The sequence below is a fragment of the Talpa occidentalis genome, unplaced genomic scaffold, assembly GCF_014898055.3.
Source record: "Talpa occidentalis isolate TD23 unplaced genomic scaffold, MPIMG_talOcc4v2.1 talOcc4.13, whole genome shotgun sequence".
NCBI classification, from domain to species: Eukaryota; Metazoa; Chordata; class Mammalia; order Eulipotyphla; family Talpidae; genus Talpa; species Talpa occidentalis.
This window is the reverse complement of record NW_023601322.1, coordinates 11,201,298-11,223,952: the sequence shown is the minus strand read 5'-3', so window position 1 is coordinate 11,223,952 and position 22,655 is coordinate 11,201,298. Positions and strand designations below refer to the sequence as shown.

The window sequence follows — 22,655 nt, the reverse complement described above, 5'->3', positions numbered from 1 at the left end:
GGCAGAAGGACCGAAGTACACTGCTGAGGGGAGCAGCGGGCGGCAGGAGAGGTCTGCGCGCCATGTGGGACCCTCCTCTGGTGGCCGGGGAGCAGCCGGGGATCGAACCAGCGCTGCAGAGGCTGCGGGCAGCTTCGCAACCCAGCGCTCAACTGCTGCGCCACCGGAGAGGCCCTCTGCCATATAGTCTTTATCAGTTTCTATATACAAGTCACAACACATGTCTGTTGGCAATATGAACACTGCAGCCATGGCCCACAAAAGCAAATGAAATACATCACAATAAAACAAAATACAACAGAACACTAATAAGTCCAGGCAGGGCCCCAACCTAGTGGCAAAAGACAATTATTGGTACCAGCAGATGAGCCACCAAATCTGCTGCCGAAGGCACTGCTCATACGAGGGGGAGGAATCACTCACGGCATCTACTGTAACACACCAGGAGCCGTCAGGCTTCCTGGCCTTCTCTGGCTGTAGTCTTGGCTATAAGCCACACACAGCATCCATCCCCAGGATGCACTAGCTCTGGGATTGGCAATTTTATTCTGTTGGGGCAATCGCCAACCCTCAGGGTTTCTGTCTGCAGTCGTTCCAACATTCGGCCTTCATGGCCACCCATGCGACTCACAGACCCCTGCACTCAGGCCAACCCACTGCACAAGCACATGGGTCGGGGATCCTTGGATCTAAACTCTACATTGGGCTTGGGCTCCACCCCAAGCCACGTTCCCCACCTGTCCCCCAAGGACGGGCTCCTCAGCTCCTCGACAACGAGCAGGGCATCCCCCACAGGTGATTTTACGAGACTCACTGGCCTTCCTCAGCTTACTGAGTGCTTACCAGCCGCTCAGGGCTTCCCAAACTTAGCATCAGCACCAGCTTTTGCCTTCTCAGTTGGCTTTTCTCCTCTGCCTGGCTGCTGGGCACACACAGGCTGCTTTTGGCCATCAAGGCCCACTGGCCACCCCAGATTCCCATCTCGTGGGGTGTACAAACAATAGCATTCTCCCCCAGGGTCCCAAAAACAACTTGCCAAAGCTCCTCTGCCTTCTGGCGGGATTGTCAGTCCAAGTCCATTAGGCCTCTCTTGTGTCAGCACTGGCGAGCTCTCAATCGTTGTCCTCTTTTTTTCTCCAATGATTCTTGCTGCCTCGGGGGTCGTTGGCTGGTCCTCTTGGGCGTCTCCTCCACACAAGGTCTCGTCCTGCAGCTCCTAGACCTTGTCCCTCTCCTGTGCCGCCATGATGCCTCCAGCATCGTCACAGGCACACACAGTCTGTTACTCCTTAGTCCCGCCAGGTCTTCGGAAGCTCCATACCCGTCTGCGTGGATCATCTTGCCAATTTACGCCAATTGTAAGGGGCAGGACAGGACACGGAGCAGGTTTTCTGATCCAGCAGACCGGGTTAAGGAAGAGTCAGAGTCTTCATAGGCTTTGCAGGCTTTTATTGGGGTTTACCAGGTACACAGCAGGCAGGGGTACTGGGGGGCCGGGAGGTTGGCAGGCCTCCCAGCCCCCAGCAGGTCTTCACTCTGGGCTCTCCAGCCTTCTCTCGGCTTCTGCTGCTTCTCAGCTTCTCTTTCGGCTTCTACTGGCGTCCCAGTGACGCAGCCCTTAAAAGCCCAGTCTCAGCCCAGGTGAATCCCATCTACCTATGCCCAGACCCCATTCCAGGTGCCCGCCATCAGGCATGCATTCAGGACCGCAAGGATCCATCATCTATCCTGATGGCGGGAGGGCAGAAAAGCCTGACATTTTTCCTTACCCTACAATAAGGCAAATGAGTTATTGCCAAAGGCTGTCTCAGAGCAGGAAGAGCAGCTGGGTCTGCAAGGAAGAGGAATCTTGAAAGGCAAAGCCATCAGGAGGAAGGAGAGGTCCCTTGGCCACCCCCACTCCTTTGGGGCAACTTGGTCCATAGCTCTGGCTGGCCCATGAACATCAGACATCAGTGTGGCTGCAGAACAGAGACAGCCTCACATTATGCTTGTTTTGTTTTTACAAAGTACTGTACCTTTAACAAAGTAGTGTTAACTAAAGTACCACTAAGAAAACCCACTGTCCAGTAAGTTCCGCACCATCTTAACAATTGGCCTTTGGAAGCCTGGGTTGATGTCACCGGCGTCCCGTTGCCTTGACACTTCTTTCTTGTACATTATGTGTAGTGTACATTATTGATAATGAATTATATATATCATGTCATATAATTTATACATACACTCACCTACAGTTAATGGTTTTAGAACCATCACCAAAATCATCGCCTACTTTGATTTCACACCTTCTCCATCTCACATGTAGTGCGTACATGGAATGAAAGGACTAAACCACAACCCTAAGCTGACTACATACTTTTTCCGTCCAGGAACATCTTATTTTTTCCATTATCCCCCATGTAAAAATTAGTGGTAAGTACAGGTGTACTTTATTTAACAAATGCAGAAGGCTCCCATTGTCACACTTAAAGCAAATATTTTCATTTAGTTTAAAGCTGAACAAATGCATATACTTAAAGGAATGTATATTCACATCAATCTTAAGATGTAAACCTGGTGTTTCTTGTTTATAGAGGATTGAGTAATTAGAAAGGTTTATCACTTGTTTTGCACAAATCACAGCCTTAATGCATTAGCAATGATTTCCAATTTGGGGTTCTTTAAATTGCAGAGCCACTGAAACTCCATAAAAGTGTACAAGTCTAGTACATGTTAATAAATTTCCCATAAGCTTGTAGAGTGATCTTACTCATATCTGATTTCATCAAAAACATGGTGACTACATGTTTTTATCAAACCTCTTAGAAGTTTTAAAACTTGTTCACTTTTTTGTGTACTCATTGGCTCGTAGATGTAGTCACTATTTAGTTAGCTACCTGATCACACTTCACAGGTTCATGGAATTACACTTTCATTATGGCCAGGTAGCTCTCGGTTGGGCTGGCGCCATCTGCACTTCCTCTCACAGGCCTTTTTTTTCCTAGTAGAATGCATGTACATTGGATTCCACCTTTGCATCTGCTTCTCAGAAGACCCCCAAGTGACACAGCATAAAAGATTTATTGTAGGAAAAAATAATGTAATAGAGAAATACAGAGCAACTGAAGCAAAAACCTAATTTAGTTTTCAGTAGATTTCTTGAGACCACCCTCCACATTAGTCTTTTTTCCCTCCATAGGCACCTCCGTGGTGCCAACTATTGGGAGGAGGAACACCCAGACCTTAGAGTATTCTTAAACATAAAACAAAAGCTATTTTCTAGAATGTACTACTTTTTAAGTCAGAAAGCTGGGCTTGTGTTTTTACTAACTGCATTTCTATTAAAAATACTTTAACCCCATTATGGAAAACTGGAGAACAGAAGAAAGAAAAAGGAATTTCAAAAATGATCTATAACTGACATATCACATAGTGTTAGTTTTAGGTGTGCAACACAAAGCTTTAATATTTGCATGTATGTAAACTGATCACCACAATCAGCATAGAGGGCACTTAACACCACACAGTTACATTTTTTTCTCACTTTTGTGATGAAAACTTTGAAGATCTACTTTCTTGGCAACCTCCAAGGATACAATATAGTATTGTTAACTAGAGTCCCCATGCTATTTACATTACATCCTTAGAACTTAATCATCTTATAACTGGAAGTTTGGATCTTCTGATGACCCCACTCACCATTCTGGCAACTCCAGTCTCTTCTCTGTATCTCTAAGTTTGGTGTTTTTTAGATTCCTCATATAAGTAAGATCATGTAGTATTTGTCTTTCCCTTTCTGACTTATTTTACTTAGCATAATGCTTTCAAGTCCATCCATTTTATTGCAAACAGCAGGATTTCCTTCTTTTTCATGGTTCACTAATATTCCAGTGTACATACTTACCACGTTTTCTTTTTCCATTCATTTATCGTAGACACTTAGGTCATTTCTATGAGATGGCTGCTGGAAATAATGCTGAAGTGAACATTGGGGTGCATTTATCTCTTTTAGATAGTGATTTCATTTCAAACAAGAATTTTGCCAACTAAACCACTACTGTTTTGGTAGAGGGTGAATTCGTGAATTTTAGAAAATTTTTATAAGGATTGAAGCAAATAAAATTGTGAATTTACTGTCATGATACCAGAACCTTCAGTTAAGCACTTGACACTCCTGATTGTCAAATGATCCCAGAGGTTGGTGCAGAGCTGGGCCAGCCCTGTGGGCATATGTTGTGGGTCTCACTTCCAGGCTTTTCCTTGGTAGCCTGACAAGGTAGTGAGGTGCAATGGATCAGGCATCCTTCATTCCCCTGCATTTCCCAGGCTGCTGTAGTGGGCTGCAGTGCTGTCCCCTCAGAGGTCTGGAATAATAGAATCTAAGGCAGAGTCACCTGTGATAGGTCTCTGTTCTTGCTGTAAAAAAATCCAGTAGCAGGTATGCAAGTCTTGGATTTTTTTTTTTTTTTTTTTTTAAAGATTTATTCATTTATTTATACAAGCACTGGGGTACAGTCAGAAGCGGGGAGGGTGAGAGAATTCACCAGAGCCAGAGCGGAGAGCAGAACAGGCAGATTGATGAAGTACACTGCTGAGGGGAGCAGCGGGCCGCAGGAGAGGTCTGCGCACCATGTGGGACCCTCGACCCGAGGCCGGGGATTGAACCGGCTCTGCAGAGGCCGCAGGCAGCTTCGCAACCCAGTGCTCAACTGCTGCGCCACCGGGGAGGCCCAAGTCTTGGATTTTTGAAGTTGAGAGAGGATCTAGTTATTTACCTGGAGACTTCATGCTTTCTAGGAATTCTGGAAGGCACCTAAAGGCATAGCCAAGCTTTGGGGCACTCTGGCCTTTCACATCAGCGGTTCTCAATAGTAGCAATACTGCCTCGTAGGGGTTGTTTAGGAAATTGTGTGTGTTTGTGTGTGTGTGTGTGTGTGTGTGTGTATAGCTGGGTTGAGGAGTGGTTGTTATGATGACTAGGAAGTCTAGAACCTAAGTCTTTTTTTTTTCTTTCTTTTTTTTTTTTAAGATTTATTTATACAAGCACTGGGTACAGTCAGAAGTGCAGGAGGGTGAGTGAATTCACCAGAGCCAGAGCGGGGAGCAGAGCAGGCAGAAGGACCGAAGTACACTGCTGAGGGGAGCAGCAGGCAGCAGGAGAAGTCTGTGAGCCATGTGGGACCCTCCTCCGGTGGCCGGGGAGCAGCCGGGGATCGAACCGGCGCTGCAGAGACTGCGGGCAGCCTCTCAACCCAGCGCTCAACCGCTGTGCCACTGGGGAGGCCCATAGAACCTAAGTCTTTTTAACCTACAAACAATTTTCATTTATGGCTTCAATTTATAATAATTCTGTCTATATTAAGGAAATATACTTAGATTTGGTTGGAACTTTACTGAGCGCTATTCACCAGTACAACACGGCTGGGGATTTGTGGCTGTCATATGCTGTGTGGGCTGAGCAGGCACAAGCATTTGACTATTTCCTCCCAGTTGTATCATCTTCTAGCTGTAGTTGTGTCTGAGCATTTACATATTAAAATGAATATTAATTATTAGATGACTTTTCTCTAATTTTTGATATTACTGTGATGACACTAGAGTAATTAATATATTATGTTTGTGGATAATGTTTGCAGTATTGTTGCATCTAATTTTGGAATATTAGAGGTGAAAGTTACAAAATATTTGTAATATTAGATCTGATAGGGGTGAGAAATGCTGTTCAAAATGAACTTCAGCCTCCAGCTGTTTTTCAGAGCTGAAATACTATGGAAATAAATTGTACTCTGAAATGTTAAGGCCATGGGCTGTCCTGGCCCGCTGCTCAGATGCCATCATAACAGAGGTGCCAACCTTCAGTCTTCTACTCACGTGGATTTGGTGTAACCCAGCTTTTTGGAACAGAAAGAACCAGGAGATGGTGATGAATCCTGGAAAGTCAGGTGCTGGATTCAAACTCATCATTTTTTTTGTTTGTTTGTTTTTATTTTTGGCATAGAAGAACTAGGGTACAGGCCAGAGGTGAGTGTGTGTGTGTGTGTGTGTATGTGAGAGAGAGAGAGAGAGGATTCACCAGAGAGAGTGGGGAGCATAACAGGTGGATTTAGTGAAGTACACTGCTGATGGGAGAAGCAGGCAAGACAGGAGAGGTCTGCTGTGCCATTTGTGGACCATATGTAGCTCCCTGGCCCGGGATGGAACGCAGGCCTTCGCTGTGATAGTGCTGAGATTTAACCCCTAAGCCACCAGGGAGGCCCTCAAGCTCATCTAATTCTGAGAAATGACCTAGGAAAGTGGCCCTCCACGTGAAGCTGCTTCTGAAAGTCCTATCCCAGTCTTGCAGGTAGCCTAGAACAGCAGCTTCCCTGCAGCCAAATGGACCGAAAAATGGAGGGCCAACACATTTTTTTTTCAAAAAAGCTAAATGCATCTGCATTAAATCCAGACAACAAACACAGTCTTATTTACAGACTGAATATTAATTTATTAAGAGGTCAGCCCTTGAAATATACTCAGGACACCTAGTCTCACTGCTGTCTGCATGAGGACAGAGTTTGCATCTCTTATTTCTGCAGGTGGCTTGTTGTTTATAGGAAAGCTCCAACTGTTTATGTGATACTGATGATGTTGCCTCCTGCCAGTTCCACTGCCCTGCTCTCATGAACATTCAGGAAGGAACGTAGGTTTGCCTCCGTGAAATCTGCAGTGGGCAGCTGCTGGGGAGGTGAGGCAGGCCAGAGGCGCTGAGGCGGTTCAACAGCTCCCCCTGGCGAGTTAGCGAGGAACTGCAGAAGATGCTTGAGAAGAGGTAACTAGACTGACCTGGCCGCTGTTAGGGCCTCCAGGTGGAGCTTGTGCATTACACTCAGCACAGAGAAACCCTAGGAGGAGAGTTACCCCGTCTCACAGAGGAGGGGCCAGTCTCCTAGGGACTGAATGACTTTGCCTTCGTGCTTTTTCAAGATCTTCGGGAGCTAATTGCTGTCCATCAGGCACTAGCTTAAATCATCTCCTGTTGAAGGTTTCATTTACGACAGCAAGCCTTTGAAGTAGGGGTCATCCTGATTTTCAGAACTGTGGCAGGTGCGACAGAGAGACATTAGGTAACTTATCTGAAGTCCTAAGGTGACTAAATGACAGAATTCTGCCTGGTTCTAAGGCCTCCATTAGTGGAGAGTTGAAATTGGACAAATAAGGACAGAATAATATCACAGCCATGAACAAGGACCACAGTGCTACTATATCCATTCTGGATTGACTGCCACGCTCACATTTTCCAGTGAGGAGATACTTTGCTTTACACGGTACAAATAGAGGAAGAAAGTGTGTCTCAGTTTCCTCATCTGTGAAATGGGGATATGATTTTCCTTATACCAGTTTCTCTGTAATTCATTTCGCTCTTCATTTACACAAGGCTTTGTTTTGTTCTTCTCCATATTTCCCTGATGAAATTTGATGGTCTCATGTTCCTCTTCTTATTCTCAATGCCCTTCTTCTTACCAAAAATGTTTTATATTCCTTGCATAGAAATGTTTCCCTTAATCCTAGTAATTTTAATTTAGAATGATCAATATTTAGACTCCTTAATTCCTAGGGAGAACATAGTAAACAAGTGTGAACCATGTTACTCTAGCATTCTGCACATTGGCAAGTTTATAAGTACATTTAATAATATATAGAAGTGTATTGTTAACTGAAAGTAAAGTCTCAATGATAAAGCAAAGTTTATAAAGCGAGATGTCCAGTCCCATAAACACAAGTTTTTTTTCTATAGATAGGAATTTTGTTTCTGTAGATAGGAATAGTCATTCCATCACTGTAATCTTGACAGGAAGGGTTTCTAATTCTAAGCTGTCCTGACGCAAAGATACACCTATACTAGAGGAAGGCAATGTAGGATTTTTAAAAGTTATTTATTTTTTACATCATTGTTCATTTTTAAACAATAGTTGCTTCCCCCACCCCCTCAGGTGTAGTCTCCATAGAGTTTCCTTCCCCAGGGCACCCATGCACCATCACCTCAGTCCCCTGTGCTCCTCCCTTCTTCCCTCCCTCACTCTGATCCCTCCCCTACTCTCTCCCCCTCCCCTTTTCCTTGCTAATGAACATACTATAAAGATGCAAATGCTGGGGACCTATTGTTAAACCTTTTTTTTTTTTTTTTTTTTAATATTGTAGGGTAAGGAAAAATGTCAGGCTTTTCTGCCCTCCCGCCATCAGGATAAATGATGGATCCTTGCGGTCCTGAGTGCATGCCTGATGGCGGGCACCTGGAGTAGGGTGTGGTATAGGTAGATGGGATTCACCTGGGCTGAGACTGGGCTTTTAAGGGCTGCATCACGGAGACGCCAGCAGAAGCTGAGAAAGAAGCAGGAGAAGCCAAAAGAGAAGCCGAGAGAGAAGCAAGAGAAGCAGAAGCTGAGAGAAGGCTGGAGAGCCCAGATAGAATGAAGACTTGCTGGGGGCTGGGAGGCCTGCCAGCCTTCCGGCCCCCCAGCACCCTTACCTGCTGTATACTGGATAAATCCCAACAAAAAGACCTGCAAAAAGCCACTGAGGACTCTGACTCCTCCTTCACCGGGTCTGCATGGGATCAGAAAACCTGCACTGTGCCCGTTCCAGCCCTTAAAAATACAAAAAGGCTAACTTTACCTTCAGACAATAGATTCCTGCAGACAGGCTGGAGCCAGGGAAGATGGTTGTGAAGTCACTGTCTTTTTTCTTAAATTATCCCAAATGTGCGAAAGTTCCATAGCTGTGTTCTTCACAGCACCCTTTCAACACTTCACTGTTTCCATCAACCCTCACTCATGTTTTCTTGTGTGTTTAATGATTTCTGACCAGGGATTCATCCTTCTTAGAAAGTATCTATGAGATTTCTTTGAGGTCTGGGTTGAAAGTAATTTCATCCAGAGGGATTTTTGTGTCTGCAGGTGCCTGCAAGCACTATCAACTCAGGATCTTTTTTTTTTTTTTTTTTTTTTTTTGCCTCTCAGGGTCCCTCAAGGTCACAGAAGTATTAATAGTTTGAAGTCAGGCTTGTGGAGCTTGTGTCTAGACTGGCATCTCCATGGGTGCATTCTCCCCCTCATGCACCCACTAAGCAGGCTGCACTTTGCATGTCCAGGGTTTGGGCATCCAATCCACCTCTCATCTATGTCTGCTAGCGCCTGCTGTAACAAATACCACAGGCTGAGGGGTGGGGCTTAAACAGCTGAGACTTATTGCCTCCCAATTCTGGAAGCAGAAGTTACAAAATAAAGACATCTGCAGGTTGGTTCCTTCTGGCGGCAGAGGGAGAAAGTGTTTTATGCTACACTCCTAGGTTCTGGTGATCAATGACTTGTAGACACTGTACCCCACTTCCACCTTCCTTATGAGTGTCCCTAAAAATCTGTGTGTCTGCATCCAAATTTCTCCTTTATGCAGAGACAGGGGTTATACAGAGTAGGGCCCACATAAATACCTCATTAGTTACATCTGCAATGGCCCTATTTCCAAATAAGATTACATACTGATGCATCAGGGGTTAGATATGCAGTATATGAATGGGGGGTTTCCTTCTGGGGGGCTGCGCCCATAATACCCCAAGACTTTCCCAGTATATGTGTATGATTCATTAAAATGCCGTTTCCAGGTGACCAGGAACTTCTAGATACTTGTGAAGAAAAGCCAACTCACATTCCTACCTGCCTTTCTGGATTTGTCTGACTTCAGATAATTCCCTTAGTTTCCCACTAGGTCAATCAGGCATTTTAAAAAAAAGTGTCAAAATTTTTGTCCATCACGTGAAAGCTCACAAAAAGGGTGGTTTTTCTGAATATCTACTCCAAAATTTTCCTGGAAATGGAACTCCTGTTGGTATAAGATAAATGGGGAACTGTTCTGTTCCCCGCTCTGTCTCTGGTGAATTCTCACACCTTCCCGTGCCTCTGGCCTGTATCCCAGTTCTTGTGTGAATGAATATGTAACTTCTCCTTGGAAAGAGATCAGAATTTTAAATGGCTGGTTTAATGTGACCAATCTAGTTTATTATTGAATCAATCTCCCAAATATTCCTCATCTTAAAATAGCACAAGATATGATAGAAATGAAAATGAAACAAAATATAAACCTGGCAGGGGTTGTATGTTTACAGAAAGAAGATATTTAGCAGAACTTGCACTGCATCCACTGGTGGGAGGCTGGTATACATTTGGAACAATTCAAATCCATTTTTTTCCCTGATACATGAAAAAAAAGTTTGAAATTGTTCAAACCATCAGATCTGACTATAATCAACTCAAGAAATTTGACACATATAAAATCTTGACACATGAATTCATTTTCTGAGTGGTGCAAATAACAGAGAGGATTAGGGTTTGCTTCTGCCAAAACATAGTTCCCCAATAACTCTGCTCTTTTAACAAGAGTTGTTTTTGGGGTCTCCCCGGTGGTGCAGCGGGTTGAGCAGCCTCTGCATCTGTCCGCAGCCTCTGCAGTGCAGGTTCGATTCCTGGCTGGCTGGGGAGATACCCACATGGCGTGGTAGACCTCTCTGTCTCGCCTGCTGCTCCGCTCAGCAATGTATCTCTGTCATCTGCCTGTTCTGCTCCCTGCTCTGCTTCTGGTGAATCCTCTCACCCTCCTGCGCTTCTGGCCTGTACCCCAGCGCTTATATAAAAATAAATAAATCTTTAAAAAAAAAGTTGTTTTTATCCCTTCCCTCCCACCTCTCTCACAATAGCCCAGCTAGACCTTCTCTTTCCCCTCGCAAGCCTACTGCTTCCTTCTTGTTCCTGCCTCTGCAGAATCTGCTGGAATTTTCCTCCTCCTACTCTCACTGCTTTTTAATCTTTTTGGATTATTAGACATTAAAATATATTTATAAATATTATTTCATTAATTTTTTATTGACTTGCAAAGTTATGTAAGTTTCGAGGGTACAGCTTTACCTTGATGTGTGACTACGCCTCACCTCACCCACCACCAACGTTCTAGTGCCCTTAGCACCACCAGGTCCATGTCCTCCTCTACTGCCCCTGGTAACCACTGTATTTGTCAGGAGTCTAAGATTGTTTTTGTTGTCTCCCTACTTTTTAAAATGACATGCATCCGTGGGATTGTCACTTTTGAGTAGAGAACTTTGACCCATGTCAGTTATTTTTGTCTGGTTATACTTTTTTTTTTTTAAAGACTTACTCATTCACACAAGAACTGGGGTACAGTCCAGAGGCACGGGAGGGTGTGAGAATTCACCAGAGACAGAGCGGGGAACAGAACAGGCAGACTGACTGAAGACACTGCTGAGGGGAGCAGCCAGCGAGTCAGGAGAGGTCTGCTGCATCATGTGGGTATCTCCCTGGCTGGCCGGGAATTGAACTTGCGCTGCAGAGGCTGTGGACAGCTTCACAGCACTGCGCTCAACCCGCTGTGCCACTGGGGAGGCCCTGGTTATACTTTTCTGGTGATAAAGAGAAGAACAATACAAAAAGGAATCAAGTACAAATACCAAATGATTTCACTCATGTGGAACACAGCAAAATAAAACAAAGGAACTGACATAACCGAACCAAAACAGCCTGGAAATCTGACTGCAGAATTGAGGCTACGAGAGAGGGGTTCAGGGTGGGAACAAAGCGGAGGGTCTCAGTGGTCTGTGGTGAAGCACGTGGGCCGCCTGGTGTGGGTTTAGCGTGGCAATGTGTATCTGAGGAGGTGTGAACCCTTCCCCCTGAATCAACAGTGTCGTAAACCAATATTAGCTCAATACAAAATAAAAAAAATAAAATGTTTGACTCGAATCTTAGTGATTTTTGCCTGTGGCCAAGGGGGTGGTCTGGAAATGACTGTGACAAATCCCCAAATAACTGATGAGTCTGTTAGGGATTTGGGGGTGGGGGACTCACTCAGGAATGGCATTAAAGGGCGTACAATTCAGCTTCTTTCACAGATGGAAGGAATGAAAACAAAGAATCAAAACCACAGAGATGGGATTTCACTTCAAAGTGAAATTTGATTTCACTTTGAAATCAGGACAGAACCAATTTCCTCAGGACAGAACCAATTCTCTAAAATGGTGATGATTCTAGAAAGGGAGGCTCAGAGCTTTTCTTAAGAGAAAGGTACCTCCCTAGCCCTCTGCCCACCCCCCCCACGCCGTGGATGCTGGCTGTGTGCTCTAACTTAGGGTACACATCCATGCATTGGAAGGAATCCTTGCCTATATATGGATTTTCCCACATGCATTTCTAGGGCGACGTTCGCTGAGACACCAAATGGCAGTGGCAGCCACGTCTGTCTTCTGAACCCTAAGAAGAGAGTTCAGCAGGAGGACCCCGCATCTCCCCAGGCGTCGAGCGTTTAGACCCACGACTTAAGATTTATAAACAGGTGGTTCCCTCACAAAAACAACTGACGCCAAATCCGAGCCATAAAGTGGACTTGAAAATGCTCGTGAAAACGTATCTCTGGGCCTCCCCTGGTGGAGTAGCGGTTGAGCTCTGGGCTGCGAAGCTGCCCGCAGCCTCTGTAGCGCCGGTTCGATCCCCAGCCGCCGGTGAGGATCCCACATGGGGCGACAGACCTCTAGGGCTGCGCCCGCTGCTCCCCTCAGCAGTGTACTTCGTCACTGTTCTGTTCTGTTCCCCGCTCTGGCTGTGGTGAATTCTCTTGCCCTCCCGTGCTTCTGACTGTACCTGGTGCTTATATAAATAAATAAATCTAAAAAAAAAAAATCTGGCTGTGCAGAGACCCTCCTCCTAAATCAAAAAAAAAAAAAAAAGAAAAGAAAGAAAGAAAACGCATCTTTGCTGTAGCTGGTCGAGAGGGAGGTCTACACCCGCTGGGGAGAGACAGTGCTTTTCAACTTCTGCGGAATCATCTTTTTTGGTTGGGGCTCATGAAATCATAACTGAATAACTTTCTGGTTACCTTTGGGATATAGGACCAGGTCCGTTCACTTAAAACACTTTTACCTTGAACTTAAGACTGCTGACTCCAGTGGGAGCTGAGGCTAGGGCTGGTCCTGCCTGTTTGGAAAGGACCAGGGGCCGGTTCTGAGGGTCCAGGGGAAAAAAATGGGCAAGGCTTCAGTACTTATGGCCGCTGGCCTGAGACTTCCTTCACTAGACTATAATCCCATAATCCTATAGAGATCCGTCAGAGCTGGGTTGTTCTATTTCCAGTGCTCACACATCGTAAGTCCCCTAGGGGACAGCCAACACATATTTGTTGAATAATTGAACGGATGGGGGCTGTATCCTGAGCTAATGATTGTTTTCTATCAACATTTTCTGAGGTTTTACTGTGCACCAAGTACTTCTCTAGCAGCTATGAACATGGCTAATTTTTGTCCTCAAAAAATGTATGGCTAAGAATGGGTGAGAGATTGGGACAAATACCTTCCTATAAGGCTGCCACACTCCATTTGGGGAAAGCAAGGACTGGTCCCTAAAGCCAATAAGAGTAGCCCCTGGCCCAGCCTGGTCCAGATTGTTCCAAATAAGCCTGAACCCCTTCCGTTATGTTCCCCTAGTATGACATGGGGCCATCTTGTTAGTAATATAAGTAACACAGGAGCCCCCCAAATTCATGATGAGGGTGAGTGGAGAAGGCATTCATGGTCCTGGAAGAGAAGATGCGGTTGAGAGGACACAGCTCATGGGTTGTCTCGATTTCTCTTATGATTCCACCCTCCTACTCTGGGAACCAGCCTGAGTTCAGCTCTGAGATTAATTCTGGGTTTTCCTCATTCCATCTTCCAAAGTCCCTTAACATGGCTTGGAGTCGAGCATGTAACATCTCCAAGTACCGGCTGGTAAATGATAAACGGCTCTGGCCACTGAAAACTGTGACTGTGAATGTTTGCAAGAAGGGACATCTGTGATGAGGACTTGAGGCAGACTCGGGGGGCTGGGATTTCAGGTTGTCTGTCACCAAGTGCCCATTCCCACAGAGGGTGGTTTACTCCTCAGAGGAGGCTTTTCTGTGCAGTTGAGATCCTCACCACCTCCACTTTGGCACCAATAAACTCTGGGACAACTCGCCCCTGAGAACAGTAACCAGATTCCCTGGTGTGCAGCGGGGGCTTTTGGAATAAAGTAAAACACAAGCGAGAAACTGAATTGCCTGAGGAAGGACGGCCATGAGGTGTTGGTGTACCACTCTGTAAAATGGGTGTGTGTGTGGGGGGGGGGTCACCACAGCCCTCTAGTCCCATCTGACCAGGGACCACGGAACATCAAGGCCAGGAACCAGTGGAGCCAGCAGAGGAAGGTGCAGGTACCGATCATAGATTTGATTGTTGGTAGAATGAGGCCTGTGTGGCTGGAAGAGCCAGTTCCCTGGGGCTCACTTCATTTATTTGAAACACCCAAATCAGACCCTATCACTCCAGAGGCTTTTGTCCCTCCTTGCACGAGTTTTTCTATTAAACGGGTGTCTGTCTGGCAGGTGGCTTGAGCTCAATAGCCAACAAGGCCACAGCATAAGCGCTGGAAGGCAGGCACACTGGCTGCTGTCCTCGGAAGGCTGTTTAGAAGGAACCTCTTTTTTAATGTTTTTCAGCTGCTATTTCCTTTCTGAATAATCTGAGCCTAATTCAATTTGTAGCACCTTTTTCTTTTCCAGATTGTTTTCAGAAGGCAAACGGCCCACAAAGCCTCTCTCCAGTCACATACATGCTCGGCTGGATTTGGCTGCGTCTTTTCCTGCACTGTAAATGAACGACCCCATCGGAGCATGGAGGAGTGTTCCACATGACACGGTCTCCCGGTCACATGGCAGGAGGGCGGTGTGACAAGATGCCATGCTCTTCCAGACCGCTGGGGGTAAAAGGCTTGACAGCCAATTCCGGGCTTCCTGGGGCAGATCCAGCACAATTACCGTGTTGGGCAGACAGGCAAGGCAGAGGGAGCCAAGAACGCCCATGGGTGGCAGTTAAAACCACCAAAAGCAACCAAACTTGGCTTTGGACACAGTTGTATCCACATATATCATAACAACTACTTGTAAAGCAAAACACGATACAGCGTTCCTTCCGCTTTAATCATTTCCCCACCCAGCATCCACGCCAGTGTGGTCACAGGCTGACAAGGATAAAAGATCTTGAAAAAAATAGGCTAGAGGAGAAGTAAGAATTCAAAATGCCAGTGACCCTCTTGCCAGCAGTGGGTGAGAATCAGGAGTCCCCAAATGGCCAGGGGATGCTGGGGAAGACACCCCATCGTGCAGAGCAGGCAGTGATCCAAGCTCTGCAGAGTTGTAGCCCGGCGGGGACTTCATTTCTGTGCTCCCAGTTTCCAAATTATTAGCAAACTATGTCAGGCCAGGCCCATGTGGGAGGGGTCGTGGGCAAAGCCCATTTGCTGTGTGCCCATCTTCCCGCCAGGGAAAAGCTGGCCATCAGCTTAATTCCTATAGGCTATTGTATTAATACAAGTTTTATTTGATATTATCTTAGGATGTACCATTTTCCAGGGAAACTACACTTTATAAAAAAAGTAGCAAACTCCACATGACCTCATTCAGGTGCCTTTGTTGGTGAGTCCTTTCCAGAAGATTCTACATAAAATATTCATACCCTCCTCTAACCTCTATTCCTTTACCCTAATTTTTTTCCCCATAGCTCTCTTTAACACCGATATATATATATAAAATGATGGTTAATTTTATGTGTCAACTTGCCTAGGTCACAATACCTGGATATTTGGTCAAACATTATTCTAGATGTTTCTGTGAAGGTGTTTTTTAGCTTCAATTAACATTTAAATCTATAGACTTCTTGTAAAGCAGATTGCCCTTCATGTGTGTAGTTTTATCCAATCAGTTGATGTTCTTAATAAAAAACAATGATGTATTCTAAAGGAGGGATTCTGCCAGCAGACTGACAGTGAGCTCAGATCGCAACATCAATTCTTAGTCTGTTTACCTACCCACATATTTTGAACTTGCCAACCTCTACAATCACGACAACTCCTTTACATAAATTTTCTGTATATACAAATATATAAACACCTATATCTTTATATTTATCTATACATATATACATCCTATTTGTTGTTCTGGAGAAACCTCCTAATATATGTCTATTTTCCCAAACTAGAAGGCATACTTCATTAGAATAGGGATTTTACACTCTTCAGTACTCCATCCTTGGCCCTCAATAAGCTTTTATTGATTAAAGTGAGCAAGAATTTCAGATTGGAAAACATACTATGAAAGGAAACAAACAGACTAGGACAAATTAATGGATAGGGAGAAAATATCCTCCCTGTGCTGAATTGAAAAGTATCTTACCCAAATTCACATTTACCTGGAACCTCAGAATGTGACCTTATTTGGAAATGGTGTCTTTACCAGTAAAATTGCTGAGGTCATACTGGATTACTGGTGGCCCTCACCCAGTGAGCAGTGTCTTTACAAGCAGAGGAAACAGAGACAGAATACCCATGAAGGAGATCCCCGGGTAAAGACATAGAGAAACAGAGAACACAGGTAGAATGGCAGGTGAGGCTGAAAGCACGTAACGTCACTGGAAACCACCAGAATGGGAGAGAGACCTGGGTGGTTGCTCACCGAGCCTCCAGAGACACTGGCACCTGACACCTCTCCGACTTCCCCCTCCAGGACTGAGAGAAAACAAATCGCTGCTGTTTAAGCCTCCCAGTGTGGCGATTCCCATGCCAGCCCAGGAAACAAAGCCTCTTCCTGACATCTTCAACGGCTCCCCAGAACTGGGTCCTGAACTGCTGCCTGAATTGCCTTTTCCTTGAGGGCTGTGTGCAGGTTGCGGCTCGGCCTCCCGTCACCGATCCCTTGACATGAGTCAGGGGTGAGGGGAGTCAAGAGCACAAGAGTTTGCAAAGCTTCAGTGCTTGGTTGGGAAAAAGCAGGTGACCCAACAGCCATTCAAATGGGACATCGGGGGCAGCGCGGGCTGTCCCCCAGCACTGGGTCCTGTGGGCTGCTTTTTACATTGAGAAGGCTGGAAAAATAATGTATGACGTGGTCTCCGAGATTCCCACCCCTGCTGTTTCACCCAGAGAATTCATGGAAGTTTAGTGCGCGAGGGCTGGAGGTCATGTGTTCGTGTGTGTGGCGCCTGGGGGAAGGCGACAGTGGGAAGAGAGACAGAGACAGAGAGGGAGAGACAGAGACACACTTGGGGAGGGAACACAGCGGCGCAAATGGTGGCTCCTGCTGGCTCGAGCTGCTACTGGCTCTTGTAGCATTTTTCCTTCCTAACACTTATCGCAGTTTGTAATTGCATATTTGTGTGATTAATTTATTTGGCTTGTTAGGATCCTTGTCTGTGTTGCCAAGAATCTCCAGGACAGGAATTATGACTTCTCGCTCCCCATTGTGTCTGCCGTGCAAGGCGGAGTGTGCAGCTTAAAGCAAGCATTTCATAAATGACTGCTCAGCGCAAGGGAGATGAATAACTGCAGGTTAACTTCAGGATGTGGGAGGGATGCTAAGCATCTCTTAGAAGTCACTGTTTTCCTTTGTTTATAGCTTGCTCACCCTCCATATGGCCCAACTGATGAAAATCCCCTTTCTCTTCGCTCCACACACAGGACCTGTTACCAGCTCATCGGGCTCTAGCCTTCCCAGTCTATTTATTTTAACCTTTGTTATTTTTATTTTAGGCAGTCAACTTTCTTCCCTGCTTGAAGAAACTTCATGTGAATTTAATTGTAATCTAAAACCAAGAGAAAACTTAGTTGTTCCCATGTAGCCAGGGGCAGCTAAAACTCTCAGACCCCCGGCCCCCCACCACAACATAAGGTTTCTCCAATGAGCCCCAGAGTCTCTGGTTTGAAAACCCCACCCTGGGAGTCCCAGAGGATCCCCCAGCTGGGGATTGGGGCCTTTGAGGTCAGATTCAAGGTCTAGGTCTTCAGATTCCAAAATCTGGACCATACTTAGACCTGGGGGAGAGCTCCAGCAGGGCCCAGCGCTGGAGAGCAACTCCCCTGTGTTTATCTTGCAAAAAGACCACTCATTCCACAGGACTGCCAGGAAGGACAAAACACAGCACAATCACATAAGAAAAATAACTTTGTTATTAAGCATGTATCATCTTACCAGCACACTCCACAGTTTCACATCCACAGCTGCTGGAATGCCAGCTCACGGCTGCATGGACCTGTTATAAATAACCAACAACAGCTACCGGAGCACATGCCTACACACTGGGAAATAGGTCAGGGCTCCCGTGAACTTGCTCAGGGCGCTTGCTTTGGGGAGCTAATAAAGAATGCTGGGGTCCCTGGGGTAGGGGTAAAAGGATCTTTTTCAATGATTTCCCTAAAGCAGTAACATTTGCTGAAGAAGTACATAGAGTCCAAGATTTTATGCTTTCACAATTACGGTCATGGTTTTTTGTTTTTTGTTTTCAAATGGAAAATTATTTTTTGATTTGTTGTGAAACCGACAGGCTGACAGTGCCAGGAAAAATGTCATCTATTTCCCTGAACTCATTATTAATAACTTTAGATGGCTTTATTCTACTAGTCGTTTGGCCTAGATTCCTGCAAGTAAATTTCCTTTTCAGGAGGGTTATCTGAAAGGTGTTAAGTTTCTGCACAAGGAGGCTGCTGTCTCTCTGCCACAGGCTGTGGGTGGGGGCAGAGGTGGGTGGGGAGAGGTGGGAACAGCGTCTAAAGTATGAGAGGGATTTGCTCTCAAATGAGGGCTGGGCCCTCAGGCAGAGTAGTCACGAACTCTGGAAAGGAGGTCCTTTGCCTGGTATTTGGGGGGTATTCCACCCCACATCACCGTGAGCTTATACACCACTTGGCTATGGACACACCTGCCTGAGTTTATACAGCAGGTCAAGTCATTCTCTGGCAGGTGTTCGAATGAACACAGGAGGCTTGGGAAGGAAGGTTCTCCGTTGTACCCTCCACTTCCTTTGCCATAATAAGGCTTATCATTTCTTTCTCTGGCAAGATCCCTTAGGATTTTCCTATTCTTTAAAGCAAGCTATTAAATCTGATTCTAAGTCTTAGTGTACCAGGGGGCAAAAAATTGAAGTCAACATTTCTGTGGGAAGGTTGAGGAGCTATACAAAGATTTTTCCATGAAATGAGAAATAGCTTAATATAACTGTAGCAAAATTCCCTCCCCCACAATGGCTCTTCCATTTAGTTTTGAGAAATCCTGTCTCGGCAGTGGAGTTTTGTTGTTTAGCCACAACAAAAGATAGATTAGAAGCAACAGTGCCTCAGTATGACTTCTCTATGAAAAATATAATTTGGACACATAGAGATCACACCTGGTGCCGTAGCAGTTGTTCAAGCTTTGAAAATCAAGGATGAATAATTATTTTACACGTTGCTCTGATCCAGCAAATTGAGATTATACAATACAGGCTATTGTGCATTTTGCTGGGGAATATAGTCTAGAAGAGTCTCAGGAATCCCAGCTGCGGTGATCTTCAGTGCACTCATAATATAAGATCCCAGTCTATGGCCAAGCCTACTGCTTGCTTGCATTTGATGGGCATTTGACACTACAGATGATTACGTTTCTAAACATAATTCACCGTTACGAAAAGGTAATAAAGTTTCTCCTTTATAAAAAAATCAAAGAGGGTCCCGATCATTTCTCATAGAGCCCGCGCCTCATTTCCTGTAGAGTTCACCCCTCTATACCCTTTCAATGCTGTTCTGCACGTCGAGTGTTCCAGATGGGAACCAGCGGCTGCAGCGTCGGTCTCCTTGTGAACCCTGGTTGGGAAGGCACTCTGCTGTGAAGATCAGGTTCTGAAGACATGGAAGATGCTAGCAAAGGAACACTGAGAAGGTGTTTGTGTCCAGCCTTTATACTTTGATGGTGTTTGATGGACAGTTCCTGGGGATTTCGCATGAATAAGAATGTTTGTGAAAAGCTCAGCCGCAGTTGACAGACAGAAGTCCTGCATGTCTAAGGTGATGGGAACCAGGGAAGGAAGGCTGTCTTCACTTGAGATCAGCCTCCAGAGTCAGGTCTTAAAAAAAAAAAAGGAAAAGAAAGCGCGGATCCCAGCCTCCACATCCCCACCGCGGTGTTCTTCAAACAAGCTGTCCCGGGAGGAGAGCTAAATGGCACAGACTAAAAGGAGATGGGAAAGGAAAAAGAAATCTCCCAGAAATACAGGGGGAAACTGAAGGCTGGGGGAGGGGAACCCCAACATACACGAACATGAGCTGTGAGGACGGTCATTTGTGAGGCTCAACACAGCAAGCAAGGCCTCCTAGCGGGTAAGTGAAGGCCCCTGCACACTGCCATGCAGACCAAGGGCTCCCCACTGTCTTCAAAGGGGCAGATGCTTCTGCTGGTCTCTGGGGCCCCTGCTTCTGTGGATCCAGAGAAGATCCTTTTGGGAAGATGCTCCCTCTGGCACCCAGAGGGTGGATAGAAGAGCGAGGAGCACTCTGGAGATACAGGGCTGAGTTTGGAGTTTTCTTTGAAGGTGATTGAGTCCCTCTTTGAAGGTGATTGAGTCCTTCTTTGAAGGTGATTGAGTCCTTCGAGTTTAGGAAACTAGGCTTGAGGGCACTCTGTGGTGACTGGCTCATAATTTCCATGTAGTTCTTAAACTTGTCAAGTTCTCTGACACTGCTCTCAGCCAGCCCATGACAGTTTGCCTTTCTTTCTACACTGGATCAGAATCAAAGACACAAATGCAGAATAAAACACTGCCTTCTTGAAAAATAAGTCGGACCTCGGGGCAGGTTTGGAAATATGACCCCTCTCAGAACTGCTGCTCCCATTTGCTGAGGAAGGGAAATCAAGGGGAAGGCCTGAAGGAACTGGAATTGGACTACCTTAAGCAAATCAAGGAAAAATGGGAATCGTAGGAAAGAAATTTCTGCCAAACAAGAAAAACTTCTGTTTTTTCCTTCCCACCCAAGAGAACTTGCAATGTGTACTGTTCTCTGTTCCCAGCAACTCTGGCCCAGACAAGGACTTCTAATCCCCAAGCACAGCAAGTTTACTTGCTGCTAAGGCATGCGTGGGACCCCTGCCCAAGGTTCATCTTCCACCCTTGCCAACAGTCCAAGCCAGCAACCCCCTTCCAGGCATGGGCCCCACTGTGCCTCGCTTCAGCCTAGAACCTGGCCCAACAGTACTTCTGGGGCACCTGCTCAGAGCCAGGGGATTCTGCGCCTCTGCCCAATGGTCAGTGCCTTTACTGAACATGTACTCTGCGACTTACTGCGCAAACCCACTCTCTAAACCAACAGGCCAACCAGCAGCCCACTGCTCTAAAGCGAATCAGGGCACTTCACCCACCCACTTCTTGAAAACAGGGTTTATTACTATAATAGCCAGAGTCACCTTCTTCTCCAGACCGGACACTCCGAGGCAAGCGTGGCAGGGTCCTTTAACAGTCAGATTTGAGTTTTTAAGTGTGGCGACCTAGATGTCAGTAAATATGGGACCATCATTTTCCTCCATTTTCTCTAATATCCATTCCTCTCCTTTCTTTAATTAAAACTAGGAAACAAGATTGCATAAGAGGATAGACTATTTAAAACCTATTAGACTGCCAAGGAAAAAAGAGCTATCCACCAAGGTCAACATACTTCCTCGCATTCCATTTTGGGGATGTGTGTTATTGTTGTTTTCTATAAGCAAACTCATTTTCTTAGCGCACATCTTGCCATTTTCTCTTTTTGATATTCTGCCAAATTTTAAGACATTGAGAGAGCACTTCCCTCAGACATCCAGAAGTTCCTGAAAAAATAAAAAGACAAGCCCCAATGGAGTCCTCGCCAACCTGCTCTCTCACCTCCAACCTGGGCCCTGGCTGGTCTAGCAGGGGACTCGAAATATAGTATTTGGAAGAAGGAGGTAGGGAGAAAGCAGGGAATGAGTAAAGATAACAAAAATGTATCTTTTCTACAGTGGTGTTCCTTCCCCACCCCTTCACTGGTGTAACTGCAGGTGAGCTCGCTCTTCGTCTGGCACGGAGATGCTGGGGTGTGCTAAGGATAAAAGTCTCCAGGGCGGCCCAAGTCTCGCGTGTCAGTCCTTTTCGGGGAGTCATCTCCAGAGGCGAAGTCCAGAGTCTCGGGGTAGCTGGAGAACTCCTGAGGTAGCGGGAACTCCTCCACCACAGAGTGCGTCCGGTGCCCGAACACCTTCTCCTGCAGGTCTGCGATGTCGTTGCGGATGTCAGCCAGCATCAGCAGCAGGAAGTCGAAGGAACCGGGGGGCCCCTGCGCACACACAGGAGGGAGCAATGCCAGAAGCTACTCACGCAGCCCGCTGCAGAGCATGGGCTGCCCTGGGCTGGGGGACCAGTGGGTCCTACTGCTGTCTGGCAAGGACGAGGTGGGCAACGCTGCGTCCCGAATGCAGCCACAGAAGGACCCAGCACAGCAGGTGGGGGCCCTTGCTCTTGCCTCTTAATTCCTTCACCTCCTGTATGAGGTTTCCTGACACATTCACTGCTCTTTCCTCCTAGCTGTCAGCTACAGCAAATCCGGTAGAATGGAAGAGTCAACCACCCGCTCAGGGGCCTTTCCAAACAAACCTGGAAGATGTCTATGGGACACGGAGGGGTGGTTAAGGGGTACAGTGGGGTTCAGTCCTAGCTCTGCCGCTTCCGAGCCATGTGGCTTTGGGTGTTACTGACTTTCTTTGGGTTTCTGCCTCCTCATTCATAAAATGGGGTTAGGGGTTCCTAGGTGAGCAGTTAA

The 22,655-nt window shown here is 46.1% G+C and overlaps 1 protein-coding gene across 2 annotated transcripts in view; it reads right to left on the bottom strand.

Annotated features, from left to right (window-relative positions):
• Window positions 1-12,107: 12,107 nt before the first annotated feature.
• The window catches only part of CCBE1 (collagen and calcium binding EGF domains 1), a 184,878-nt gene continuing 174,330 nt past the window's right edge, over window positions 12,108-22,655 (bottom strand). For both annotated transcript variants that reach the window (XM_054694005.1, XM_037508454.2), the window contains one exon: window positions 12,108-22,172. In XM_054694005.1, the coding sequence (XP_054549980.1) occupies window positions 21,939-22,172 (234 nt within the window). In that variant the 3' untranslated portion in view covers window positions 12,108-21,938. The remainder of the gene's footprint in view (window positions 22,173-22,655) is intronic.